This window comes from Carcharodon carcharias, chromosome 17, assembly GCF_017639515.1.
Source record: "Carcharodon carcharias isolate sCarCar2 chromosome 17, sCarCar2.pri, whole genome shotgun sequence".
NCBI lineage: Eukaryota > Metazoa > Chordata > Chondrichthyes > Lamniformes > Lamnidae > Carcharodon > Carcharodon carcharias.
Window position 1 is genome coordinate 57,359,369 of NC_054483.1, and position 14,764 is coordinate 57,374,132.

Consider the following 14,764-nt stretch of genomic DNA (forward strand, 5'->3'; position numbering starts at 1 on the left):
CTCAGGGCACAAGGTCAGTAAATGGGCGATGTCTGCCTTGGATGACCACAGTCACAACTTCAGCTGTCCCTTATTCCACTTGCGGAGCAAGTGGGCACATCTTCCCCAGCCTGTCCTCAAGCAGTGGAGCGTTTTTCAGATATTCCGTGGAAGGTTGAAACGTGGGACTTCACCACTTGGGTCATGTACCAGCTTGTGGTTGGGGATGTTTGCCGTCAGGCAGGAGGTGCGCCATTAAAAGGTGGGGCTGTTATCAGCTTGTAGGGTGTGCTATGTGTTCCAGTAGGTGCTACGTGATTTCAGACGAGCGTGTTGAGTTTTTTTTGAGGTCCTGTGTAAGTGGGAGTGTTTCGTTAGCCGTATGCCAGTGGTGTTCTTTGAGAAGGATGATTTCACTATGGACATCAGTGGATTCAGTGTCTGCAAGAACAGGAAGCCACTTGAGCTATGTTGATCTCAATGTCCCAGAAATAATCTTTATGACTTCCCGGAGGAGGATATCCACCACGTTTGTGTGGTTGAGACTGAACCAGATTGAGTGAAGCAATGCAGTATGTTGGATTTGCTGCCCCAGGGTGGTAGCCACCAGTTTCCAAAAGAGATTCATTCTTGTTTTGATTTTGACTCTGGTGTTCTGGAGACATTGTCGGTAGGTCAGTGTACGGTGAAGATTGAGGCCAAGATATTTTGGCATTGGGTTGTGGGTGTGTGATCGGCCACAGAACTGGACCATGAAGTTCTCCCCCGACCCTCGAGTTGTTCAGGTGGAATGCTGAAATGACAGTCCTGCTGGTCAAAGTTTCCATTTTCTGAAGTAGACTTCCCAATAACAGAGTTTTCTCAGTGTCCTGAAGTTCTTTAGTCAGGAAATCCAAGGCCAAGTTGTCAGCATTTGCAATGTGTTGTGACTTTGTGGGAGGGAGGCCACGGGTATATGTGTTGAAGAAAGCCAGTGTGAGGACTGATCCCTGTGGGAGCCTGTTGTTGGTTACATGTGGGTATTTGTTTTGACCCCCAAGGAACTGTTGGTTGCTGATCATGGAGCTGAGTAGGGTTTTCACACAGCAGATGATGGTGCAGAGTTTCAGTAGGATGCCTGTGTGCCACATTGGTCATAGGTACAGGATAAGTCAATATTGGTGGCTCCTGTCTGCAGGCCTTTCTGGAAACTGGCTTCGATATGTGAGGTCAGTGTCAGAACCTGCTCGGAGCCGTTGCAGCCTGTGTGAAAAGCTGCCTCTTGAGGAGGCATTGCTGCTTCCAGAGTGGAACTCAGTCTGTTTAGCAGGAGGTGTTCCAGGATCTTATCTGTTACTGAGAGCAGAGTGATGGGGTGCTGACTGCATGGGTTGTTGAGTGGCTTCCTTGGCTTGGTAACAGCCACAATCTTAGATTAGTGCCAGATGTTTGGAATAGTGCCTGTGCTGTGAATATTGGTAAACAGCTTTCTTCGCCACTTCCTTCCCTCTGATCCAATGTTCTTCGTGAACTCTGGGTAAATCCGATCAACTCCTGCTGCTTTGTCTGTCTTGGTGCCGTCACCACACTGTCCACTTTCTCTTGTGTGTAAGGGCTTGAGAGGTCTGTCTGCCATGAGGCAATTTTGAGATTGCATTAAGACTGTTTTCACTGTCCACTTATTTTCCCTACTGGTCGGTATCATTAAGTTTATTAGAAGCTGTGAAGCGATGGCATTAGCATTGATTCTGGGCTGGTGGTGTGGTTGTTATTTGGTTGCTCCCAGGTGGCGTGGGAGTTTCCACAACTTTTGGTTTGAGAGCATGAAGTACAATGAAACATCCCAAAGCGTTATAAAACAAAGTATGACACCAAGCCACATAAGGAATGTCTTAAAGGAGGAAGGAAAGAGAGAGAAGTAGACAGGTGAAGGAAGGGAATTCCAGAATTAACGGCCAAGGTAACCAAGGCATGGCTACCAATGGTGGAGCAATTATAATTGGGAATGCATAAGAGACCAGAACTAACAGAACTAATTAGAACTCATAAATGAAAGTATTCAAAGAAAGTGAAAAAATGTAATTTTTTTTAAGTACCTTAATAAATTTACCATAGAGTGACCTCTTTAATTCCTAAAGACTCCAGGACCATCCTGGAGGGTTGGCAAGCCTACACGTGGAAACCCTGTGGTTTAAAATGATTAGTTTGATTATCCTGCCCTCCCAGCATGTTAACTGACGTAGGAGTGACAACAGATCAGAGGATGGATACAATATTAATGGGGAGGTTTATTTTGCACAAAGGCATTCAGTTATGCATTTGTAGTTGTTGACAAAGATCAGGTCATTCATATCTGGTTGTTAAATGGTCCAGTTTATACAGTTTTATGTAAAACTCCATTGGTTGAACACATTGGTTCATGTGCTCATGGTTCATATGTGGCTTCCCCCAGTGGTCACGACCTCTCAAAGAAGAAGTGTATTTTAGGGCTCTCTTAACCCTGCACCATCACACAGAAATGGTCTACGGGAGGAAATACCATTTTTCTGTGGTCCCCACAATGGCAACATCCGAAGACGTGCATGTACGCTTTGCACACCGGGCCTTCCCAACCCACAAAAAGACCACAAGAAAATGGCACGGAGTCAGGAAGCCAGATGAAGATAGTCTTTTCTCGCAGGAAGAACTAAGTGTGGCATTTGGCACCCCAATTCCCACCTCCATTTGGAGACAAAGATCTGACCCTTGGTATCTAACAGCCAAAGGGGAGGAAATCCATTAGATGTTAGAAAGTAGCAAATATAACCCCTTTCTTCAAGAGGAGGGGGAGGCAGAACAGAGGAAACTCTAGGCCAGTTAGCTTGACGTCTGCTGTGGGGAAGGTGTTAGCGTCAATCATTGAAGAGCTTATAGCTAGACACTTAGAAAAACTCAAGGGAATTGGAAAGAGTCAGCATGGTTTTGTGAATGAGAAATCATGTTTAACCAATTTATTGGAGTTCTTTGAAGGAGTAACATGAGACGTGGATAAAGGGGAGCCTGTAGGCGTGTTGTCCTTGGATTTTGAGAAGGCCTTTGATAAGGTGCCACCTCAAAGATTATTGCGGAAAATAAAAGCTCATGGTGTAGTGGGTAACATATTAGCATGGATAGAAGATGGGCTGGCTAGCAGAAAACAGAGTATGCATTAATGAATCATTTTCTGATTGGCAGGATGTGACTAGTGGAGTTCCACAGGGGTCTGTGCTGGGGCCTCAACTTTTTACAACTTAAATGAATGACTTTGATGAGGGGAGCAAAGGTATGGTAGCTAAATTTGCAGATGACACAAAGATAGGGAGGAAAGTGTGTTGCGAAGGGGGCATGAGGAGGTTGCAGATGGAAATAGATAGGTTGAGTGAGCGGGCAAAGATCTGGCAGATGGAGTTTAATGTGGAAAAGTGTGAAGTTGTTCACTTTGGCAGTACGAATAAAGAAGCGGAGTATTATTTAAATATGGAATGAGTGCAGTATTCTGAGGTACAGAGGGATCTAGGTGTTCTAGTACATGAGTAATAAAAAGTTAGTATGCAAGTACAGCAAGTAATTAAGAAGGTTAATGGAATGCTCTCCTTTCTTATGAGAGGAATTGGATGTTATGTTTCAGTTATGCAGGGTATTGGTGAGACCACATCGCAAATACTGTGTGCAGTTTTGGTCTCCTTACTTAAGGAAGGATGTAATGCGTTGGGGGTGGTTCAGAGGAGGTTTACTAGATTGGTATCTGGAATGAGCAGGCTGTCTTGTGAGGAAAGGTTGGACAGACTGGGCTTGTCTCTGCTGAAGTTTAGAAGAGTGAGGGGTGACATGATTGAAGCATATAAGATCCTGAATGGCCTCGACAAGATGGACGTCGAAAGGATGTGGGTGAGTCCAGAGTAGGAGGCACTGTCTTAAAATTAGGGGTCGCCCTTTTAGGACAGAGATGAGGAGAATTTTTTTCTCTCAGAGGGTTGTCCGACTTTGGAACTCTCTGCCTTCGTAGGCGGTGGAGGGTGGGCTCACTGAATATTTTTAAGGCAGAGGTAGATAGATTCTTGTTAGGCAAGGGAATCAAGGGTTATCGGGGGTGAATGGGAATGTGGAAATCGAAACACAAACAGATCAGCCATGATCTTCTTGGATAGAGGAACAGGCTCGAGGGGCCGAATGGCCTACTTCTGCTTCTACTTTTTATGGTCTGGTGTCACCTCCAAAGTCTTGTGTGGTAACATGGTATAACTGTTGTTGAAGTAACACATTATCTGGTGTCTGTCACAGTTAACAGGCCCAGCTAAATAAATGATCTGCTCTGGGATTGTTCAGTGATGCCACTGCTGATCAATATCAGACACACTGAGAATACTTTGCAGTCATCAACTGGACAGATTAAAGGAAGGTTGACTGATGTTTACCGAGTGACAAATTGACTTCATGAGGGTTATACACAAAGTTTATTTGGAACAACAGCATAAACAGAACTAGAGTGACTTAAGTATGTTTTGCATCTGCAATTGTATTCTCAAATCATTAAATGTTCCAGGCATATATCTTACTAAAATTTTCTTTCAAACCCTGGCAACACTTTCAATTCATTAATCAATAATTATTTTACTCTACTGAATGTTTCAATAAAATCCTTGTAGCCTAGCCAGTAGCGCCATTGTCCTGAACCTATGCTGCTCGACTTATCATTGTAACAATAATGCTGTTTGATTTCTGGTGCTGCAGAATCCCACACAGCAACAACTGGTTCATGCTCCAGCAACAGGTCTGCAACCACATGCCAACTCGCATCAATCATTGATCAAAGCTGAACTGGAGCAATTATTCTGGGTAGCCCACTGGAAATTTATCTTGGAACTGCTGCAGCTTGAATCTTTAGAATTTGTCAATGAAATGTGCTTGGCATGAAACTGCTTAGTAAAAAATGATAGCCAACATACACAGTGAGCAATCTGTCATCTGATTGTGCCGGGGTGAGTTACATTCAATTCTCAGCTTCTAGTATCAGGGCCAGTGTTTCCCGTTGCAGGGGGAAGGATCTGGCTGGAATTTCCAATATGATTTCAGCTGACACAGGTCTTGCTAAACATGAACCTTTGATTTCCCCTCTTAAATCTACAAATGTCCCAACAAAGAGATGTGTTATGCTTTTGTATTGTCCACCCTCAATACTTCAAACATATTGTCAGGAAGGGTCAATGCTTGATTTCTTTGGCTGTGCAATTGGGAAATTGGAAGATAACATTCTGTTGAATTAGGGATATCCAGCAAAACACCCCCATCCTCAACTGCGATACCAAATGACTTGTGATTGTTGCATATTACCTAGTGATTTTACATGAAGAGAAAAAAGAAAAACAAGAGTTTTCTCTTTCTGGATCAGGCTGATCATTTTGCAGGTGTAATAGAAAAATAACAAGTAAACAATTACTATTCAACAAATACTATTGGTAGAGTAATCGAATTTAGGCCAATGGGAGGATGTATAATGTATGACTAGGTAACTCTGTGACACATGTTACAGTTCCAAAGTGGGAGATAACAAGGCAATGAGCAGTGAACCATATTTGCTTTTTGTAGCTGACGACAGCTGAATCCGGTCTCAAACACAATCAGAGTGTCTCTCATGAATCCCCCCACTGATATGGTAAAGGCGTTGCGTCCCATGCCCCAAGACGTAGTCAGGGTGTGGACGTACAAGAAGAATAGACAACAGTTCTAGTACCTCCCAAAATCTCTTCCGAAAAGCTCAACTATTCCTTGCTCACATGTTCTCCGATGTTTCTGGTTATATGGTCAATGTCTGTCCCACAGTGTGCCCCTCTGGGGGAAATAGATATTCCACGGGGGTTAAGGCTGGTGATTTGGTCCGTGGTAATTCTCTCCTGCACAGCATTATGGTATATCTAATGTAATTTCTACAACCTCAAAATTGAAAGTTTTACTGAGTTACTTACTAAATGCTTGTTAATATTTTATTTGCCAGTACAGTTATTTTTAACTACTGCTGCTCTTTTCCACATCCTGTATTATTGATTTACAATAATATTTAAAACTTTTGTGGTCCTTTTTCAAGATGTGCTGCTTCTTCCAGACATTCCAGCAGGTTCTCTGTATCAGCCCACTGGCTTATCCAAGTGGCATTCCAGCATCATTGTTTCCTCATGTGCATATTTGAAAGCCTTCTTTCTCCATCAATACTCTGCATGTTTTCCCTCTACACCAGCCGCTAGTCCATTCATAAAACTAGCTTTTCCAACTCATTATTAGTCCATTTTGCAACAAGTATTACAAGGTTGATGAATGAATTAAGTGACCTTTAGTTACTGGAGAAGATCTGTGCATTATAATTAACTTTACATTCCCGATAACAAAATTGTATTTACATGAGTTGCATGTTTGCCTGCCCACAACCTTATTTGCAAATTGGAAACTTCAGTTAGGAGCAGACCTTTCTCACATTTATCTCCAACAGACAAAATTTAGCCCCTACAGGTCATTTTTAATGGTCGCTTCCTTAACACATTGAGCTAAAGCCCCCAAAACATTTCAGGATTGTTAATGAAAGAAAAGAATGATCTTGGTGCACAGCAAAAAAAATAAGTGATTGCAATTTTGTTAGTTCCCTTCACACTATGTAAAACCTGTGATAAAAATGTCTCAAAATGGCTGGGCTACTTCATCTTGCAACTTACCCATCAATGAAGCTGAGGGTGGAATTTCTGCAGAATAGCAGGAGGTTGGCAGAACCCCAGAGAAATTGCATGGATAGTAAAAAATAACTGTTTAGATCATTTCTCAGTGGTTATAACCACCCTTACATTTAAGTTCTAGCAGGAGATTGTGAGAACCTGACTCAAGTTCTCCTTTGCAGGGTCCATCTGAAATAGATGTGCTGTGTGTACAACACTGGTTCAGTGATCTATACAGACATTAACAAGGTACGTACTGGGTCAATGTGATATGGGTACGGTACTGGAGCAGTGCTTGATATAGACATCAACAAAGTACTTACCGGGTCAGTGTGATGTGTTACAGTAATGGTGCAGTGTTACATGTAGACATCAACAAGTTACATACTAACTGTGATATGTGTACAGTACTGGAGCAGTGTTATATGTAGACATCAACAAGGTATATATTGAGTCAGTGTGATGTGTGTACAGTACTGATGCAGTGTTACATATAGACATTAATGAGGTGGGTGCTGGGTCAGTGTGATTTATGCATGAGAGCATTTTGAAACCTAGAAACACGCTCAAGATTTCTTTTCTCTTGGGAATAAACAGGCTCCAGTTATATTTAACTTCTCTTCTTCTCATTCAATTTTAGGCTTCAACAATACAAACCCTATTGCAAACCCAGACTCTCAGAACTTTTCTTGAACTTTCTTACCCACAACAGGAAGACAATTGGATTGTTCAGCTTATTAATATATCAATGAAACAGAATGGAGAAATCCATCAACACTTTAACTCTTTAGTAAGTAATGTAGTGAAACATTGTAAACGTCATACTGAATTACTTAGCTCTTGAATAAATCATTCAATTTACCAACTGTTCAAAATCATATTGCACATTAGCATAAAAGCCTTCAACCCAATCATCATCTCTGGATATACTATGCTTATGATAATATGGGTTATACTGAAAATCTTGGAAGTAATCTTGGATTGCTATCTAGATTGCAGGGATCTGTAACTTAAACATATTACTTTTCCACAAAATGCTGGGAAAGCTTTACTAACAAATCTATCACTCAAGCATACAGTTGGGACTTTAACAGTCTGATTGCATCTTCATTCTTTCCAAACTCTTTGATTTGCCATTTTCCATACACTGCAAGATTTTCCCCTTGTCTGGGTGGTCATGTTCTCAACAGTAACTTGTTTATATAAATGGTTTTCTTACCACCACCTCTATAAAAGGTAAGTCATGATCATCAGGTCACTTCTCCCCAGTTTCAATATTACACTCTCACAAAATCCCAGACACAACCTCTTAGAGAGACAAATTCTTCCAAATGATGACCAGTGCTCTAAACACTTTAGCTATTCATTACCTTGTCTAATTTATCAGATATTCATTCTCAGGATATGGGCCATAATAGTAAGGCTGCATTGATTGCCCATGACCCCTAGTTTCCCTGAGAAGTTGATGGTGGGCCTCCTTAAATCCTTGTGCTGCAGGTGTTGTTATGTCGGTGTTAGGTGATGAGTTCCAGGGACTGGATTTTACCCCCCGACACTATGCAAACCTGCATTGGGAGGGCCAAACTGGAGGCATCAGGGCCTACAAATTTGTACTTAGCAGGTCATTCACGACAGCCGCCAATTTCCCTGGGTCAGGAAACATGGTGAGTTGTGAGTTCCAAACCACACTAAGGGATTTAGCTCAGCAAGAGTTGCTGACACAGCTGTGAAGAGGACTGAGTACTTTGTTTGATTGGCAGTTTTATGAGAAGCTAATAGGATTACATATTTTGAAGAGGCTTTTGAATTGCTGTTTGTTTATATTGACAGATTAATGAACATGTGACAGGAGGGAGTAGTTATCAATCGGAGTTTTAATGGTTATGTATTTGATTGGCAGTTATATGTGCTTCTAAGAGGGGCATTTTATTTTAACTGGAGATAGAATGCCTATGCTTTTATTTCATGAACATTGCAAAGACTTCACAGTGTTATTATATGGTTCATGAGTTCTGTATGTAGTGTATACCGGTTGAGTATGGATGATGCATGGAGGAGCCATGTCCTCATCTACGCAACAATAACAACCCTTCCTTGCCCTCAAAAATATGTGAAGAGCCCTGGCATCACAGCTATTGTACTTTGTTACCTCTAAATGGAAACAAAACCCAGTACCTACAGAGATCTACCTACTGAAGATCTGCCAGACCACACTCGAATTCACTGCATCTTTCAATCTGAAGCTAGCCTAAATCCTGCATATAACTGCTCCATAAATTTCTCCAAATTTCTATAAGAGCGGCCCGTTTTATTCCCAGAATGGAAAGCATTAAATAAAGAATTGAAGTATTTTGTCTCTCCCTGTTTCTCCCTGATTTGAACCCAGTACAGGTTCTGGGAGGCCAAAGTTTCAGGCCTGGAGTAGTTTAGTTCCGAGGCCTTACTTTTTGCCGCTGGTCCTCAATTAAATGCCAAGGTCTACAATGGCTAAGGTATTGGTTCCTGTTTTTCTTACAATGAGCGAAATGACCAGATCCCTTGGCTGATTGCAGCAAACTGGGGGGATAAATATTTGATGGAACCAAATGAGTAAATGAAGCCAAAGATAAATGCATATCAGATCATCAGAGTATTACATAGAATTTACAGCACAAATACAGTCAATTCAGTCAAAGTGGTCTATGCTGTTCTTTCACCCTACTCCATGTAATCCTATAAATAGATCCTTCTATTCCTTTCTCCCTTATGTACTTATCTAGCTTCCACTTAAATCCATCTAAGACATTTGCCTCGGCTACTCCATCTGGTAGCAAGATTATAACTACTCTCTGAGTAATGAATTAGTATAAATAAAAAGAGGTTAGATTGTATCAGACAGAAAATAGGACAGACTGTAATCAGAGAGAATGGAGGCTAGAATGTATTAGAAGCCTAAGTTATATCAGAGGCAGAGACAGAGGTGTGAGATGTCAGGGTGAGCCAATACACAACATACAGGCTCCATATCTGGCTCTTTGCTTCCGTCTTAATGTTCCAGTGTTCAATTTTTCTTTTATGTTCCATGAGGTTATCTGATGGAAACTTACCTTACAATGAAGTCTGAGTGAGCCTCCTGCATAATCTGCTTTTCCGATCGTATGTGCTCCTGTTGTCGTGTATCTACTATATGACGCTTTTTCAGGATCTTCATCGCAAATGTTTTGGATTCCTCACTTTTTAATTGGACCTTTTAAGAATAAACAAAGAAAGAGTTTTTTTGGCATTTTCAAAAATGCCTCAGCATCCTTTCCTACAAATCCCAACATTCTGGAATTTCATTTGTTATTCTATATCATGATCGGCATGTCTGCGTTGTTTACTTTCTTTACTCCTCAAACTAAATTCCACATTAAGGTGTAGAAATAATCTCTAATAAATTATATAGATTAATATAGTATGATATGCGCACACATCAGAGACTAAGGGTAGAATTGTCCCAGATTTGCACTAAGTGCGGTAGCACATGGGTAAAACAATGTTTTACCCATTGGCCGCGATGGTGGGTTTTCACACCGTATCATCCCCAATCAGCCACATTATTTATGCATTCCTGGGAAACATGCTGTTTCCATGGTGGCAGGCTCCGATTCTCCTGCTAAGTTATCGCCTCGCTGCTTCATCACACCAGGCACCACACTTGAAGTACAACCGCGCTCAGTGCTTCCAGCCCAGGACTGCAGCAAAGAAGACATGGCCCCAAAAGGCAAGAAAATTGCAGCCCTTGAGCACCCTTTGGACGCCGTGGAGGCCCACTGTGATGTCCTCACTCTGGCCGCAGAAGCAGCAACATTACCACTCCAGCTTGGTAGCCAATGGCCGTGGTGATCAGTGCCAATGATGCACAGAAGAGGTTGGCCATTCAATGCAGATAGAGGATGAATGATCTTATCTGTACCGCTAAGGTATGACAACCATCTCAGCATTCTAAACTCACACACACAAACCCATCACATATTCATTGGCATCTCACTCACTGCCAGCTCAAGAGACATCACCCACCCATTCTCACACACATACCTTCCCAAGTCCATTTGGCCTTATGTCCTCTGGAGACTGCCTCCTCAGCCTTCACCATCTTGAGGCCACTTGCACAGATCAACATGTGCCCCCACACACACCCTAGGATACCTTCCTTCCCCAGTACAGCCCTCATCCTGCAGCCTCTTTTCCCTTACATTAGGCTGCTTCTCCCCCTTCTCCAAGCAAGCCCTAGCCCTGCAGCCATTGAAAAGCCACCCAAATATGGCTGATCAGGTAGGTAGAGATCTGCCCGTGAGCCCCCCCTCTAAAAGTGATGTGGTGCTGTCTGTGAATCCTGGCACTGATGACTGTGAGTGCTGACTGAAGCAAGGTAGGCAAACAAACCTTGAAGTCCCAAGCAAAGTGCAGCCCGCCATGCGCACGTCGCTTATGTGCTGTTGTGAAACACGTTGGTGTGTCTTCCCACCGTCGTGGCCGGACGATCCAGCGGTTGTCGGTGGGGGGGGGAAGCAGGGGACTGGCTGGCCTAATATGATATGCTGATGTATTACAACGAGGCTCCCAACGTCCGTTGGGGGAGAATGCAGCACGCCATCAGCGGGCTGAGCGGACGATCACGAACTGGCTTTATGCTGTCGTGAAACTGATCACACCATGTTGTCTGCTCACGCCACTGAGCATGCCTGACGCTGGTGGGCATGGAAAATCCCGGCCTAAGTCTACCGTTCTTCAGCGCTTCTACATTGTTTTCTGCTTGGATGCTAACTCTGTGATATAGGCCCTGCTCTTGTAGTCGTGACGACAAAGAAACCGTCAGCATTTGCCAACGTTACCCTGTGAAACTGACAGCAACTTCTGGTATTTAGCAGAGTTATTGTTGAAACGCTGTCTCAGGACGAGATTGAGCTTAATAATGCCAAATTTAGAGGGGTAAATGGAAAGGAGGTAGGGAAGCCAGAAAACTAGACATGACTGGCATAGTCACAAGAGGAAATTTACCGTGGGAGAGCTGGTGTACGTGAAAAACTTTGGGGAAGGACCAAAGTGGTTTCTGGGTGAAATAAGTGCGGTGAATGGACATCTATCTTACCGCGTGGAGGTGGAAGGCCGGATCTCCTGTAAATATGTGGACCATTTAAGGAAGAGAGAGACAAAGCACCAAGATTTGGTTCCACCAGTGACCATGACCGGGTCTGTGTTTCCTGAAGTTGCTCAGCCCAGGTCTGATATGTCTGATTTTCCTGTAAGAGTTGAGGATACAGAACGGCAAGTGCCCACCAAAGCACCTGATATTCAGACAACTCCGGAAAATGAGGTTCCTGACAAAGAATCTGAAGTTGTGGAGCTGCAACGTTCCACACGTATCAGGAAACCACCTGAAAGACTGAACATGTAAACTCCTTACTCAGTGTAAATATTATGTTGTCTTGAAAATATATATATTTGTAAATAATATGTATAGCCAAGTTAAAGGGGGAAGAATATAATAATTATGGTTTTATTTTGTGTGTGATATACCTTTAAGAATAATACTCGTTAGGAAAGATCACATGATCAGTAGTAACCAATAGGAGAGTAGCTTTGGCTACCTCAGCAGTCAGTATAGAGGTTGAGTTGGAGTTGAAAGCACGTGTAGTTTCTGTTGAGTATATTGTAAATAAACTTAATATTTCCACTTAAGAAGTGCCTGCAAATCAACTCTATTTCTAATAGTACAACTTGTGCAACAGGTGCAAATGAATTTTTAACACCATACAAAGTCATAGGGCAGAATTTTACACCCCCCTACAGCCAGATTTTCAGGCGGGGGGTGGGAATGTCTATAAAATGCATTATTGTCTTTCCTAGCACCTACCTGCATATCCTTGACCCCGCTGCAATTTTATAAGCAGCGAGGGAGGCATTGGGTGGCCCACTTACCTTTGTGTCAATTGAGGCCCTTAAGTGGCCAAATAATCACCACTTAAGGGTTACTTCCTGCCTCTGTTGCTATTTCAGGGACCGCAGGCTGAGACCAGCAACAGTTGGGGAACCTGGCAGATAACATTGCTCGGGCATTTGGCAGCAAGTGGAGGTACCTCCTGTTTCCATCAGAGGTCCCCCTGCTTTGAGCATCCCCACATTTCGCATCCCCCCCCACCACCCTGCCTGACCCGGGCCCCATATTGCCGTCGACCCACTTGCCAGCCTGACCCCAGTAATATCCACCTCCCCCGCTCATTTATCTTTCCATGTGCCTTCAGCGACAATCCCCATTGTGGTCTGCTGCAGTCCCAGCAGTAGCCATTGCTCCTGGTGGTGCTGCTGGGACCAGGGAGCTGCCAGTCATTTGAATGGGCGGCAGCTCTTAGAGGCGGGTCCTGCTTCCCAGTTGGGGGCAGAAGTCTTGCCCCTTGGCAATTAACGCACTGGCGGATGTTAAATTGCTGCAGGATGAGGGGACTAGGCAGAAGCTGATGATACACCCACTTCCATTTCCACTTACACCACCTACTCATTCCCCATAAAATTCTGCCCAGAATTACTTGTGAACCACCTCTCTGGCTCTGAAAAACTAATTTTAGGTTTGTGGACTGTCAAATTACTCCATGTTGATGTAAAAAAATCTGACGGCTTTTAAAATAATAAAAACTATTTTTTCTGAAGTTTATGATATTTTAGATACTACCTTAATCCCATGTGAATGCCCCAAGCTTTATTTTGCTGTCAGTAAAATGATTAAAAAGGAAATGATAATCAGTGCTTGTTACTTCATGGTTTGCTGTCCGTAAGAATTCATCAACATGATTGACTATTTAGCCTGCTTGGTGCTATGGGCTGGATTTAATGGGGCACCAAATTCCACCCCCCCTCCGATGATTGAAATGTTGGGTGGGAGATGCCCATGAAAAACCCAGCTGCCCTGCTCGGCGGCACGTTAATTGGTTCAGGGTAAGACTTCTGCCCCTTTTTGCGGAGGAGTGGCTGGCCAATCTAATTGACCAGCAGCTTTGTAGTCCCAACAGCGTCAGGTTTGAGTAGTAGCCACTACCAGCACAATAGCCATTCCCCAAGGAAGTGGAGGTTATGGAGGCTGGATTTCTGGGGTACCGGTGGGTCCCGGCTTGGGGAACCCGGCAAAGGGGTTGAGTGAGGAGGGGCTGGGTTAACGTGGGGTATGACCTTGGTTGGGCGTGGGGGAGGGGGGGTGAGGGCTATGCCTCCGTTGGGCACAGGGGACCCCCATAGGAGGCCCCCTCCTTCTTGTTTGACATCAGCTCATGCATTAAAATCTGTCGGTATACACGCTTGGTATGGGCTTCACCCTGCCGCAGGGAAATTCACTGTGGCAGTGGAAAGAGGCATGTAAGTGGCCATTAATTGACGCCCATTGTGCTGCCCGTAAAGTGGGAGACAGGTCAGGGTGGGTGGGAAGGCGTTAGGCAGGCAAAGCCCTCCCCCCCCACCTGCCCTGACTTCAAACATGCTGGCGGGGGACCATAACATCCAGCCCCGTCAGTGTCTGATGGAGGCCAGTGGACACCTACAGCTGGTGCCAAAATGAAATTAACATAATGAAAGGTGAAATCCACATGAGAGAGATTGTTAGATCTTTGTGGGCAACCTTCTTCAACATCAATGGCAATCGCAGTCACTTCGCCGTGAACTGCAAACTCTCAGCCATTAATTATTGGACAGCGTCTTGCATGCTGTGCATTCACCTATAATAAATGGAATGATTCCAGCCAACTTTCCTCAGAAAGGTGTAGACTCTGTATTTATTCTCCAATGACTCATTTTCATAATAATATGACAGAGGTTTGTGCAATGAAGAATAATGCAAGATCTTACCAGATCTTTTACAGCTTGCTGCTAGATGTGGGAATTCAGGGTAGTTATAGGTAATAGAGTAGAAAGGGGAACAGCTTGTCAGTGAGGTCTATTAGATGGGGGTCCCCGGGGCTCAGTATTATGAACATGATTACGCAGCAATGACTTGAAAACTCAATGCAATTTGATTAATTTTACAGCTTCACAAAGTAGCGGGGAACAGTGGAATAGAGGGAGGAGGCCCAGAAATCACAGAAAGA

General features: G+C 43.5%; 1 protein-coding gene across 2 annotated transcripts in view; it reads right to left on the bottom strand.

Annotated features, from left to right (window-relative positions):
• Positions 1 to 14,764, bottom strand: part of prkg1b (protein kinase cGMP-dependent 1b) — an 809,007-nt gene that overhangs the window by 34,899 nt on the left and 759,344 nt on the right. For both annotated transcript variants that reach the window (XM_041209924.1, XM_041209923.1), the window contains exon 11: positions 9,761 to 9,900. In XM_041209924.1, the coding sequence (XP_041065858.1) occupies positions 9,761 to 9,900 (140 nt within the window). The remainder of the gene's footprint in view (positions 1 to 9,760; positions 9,901 to 14,764) is intronic.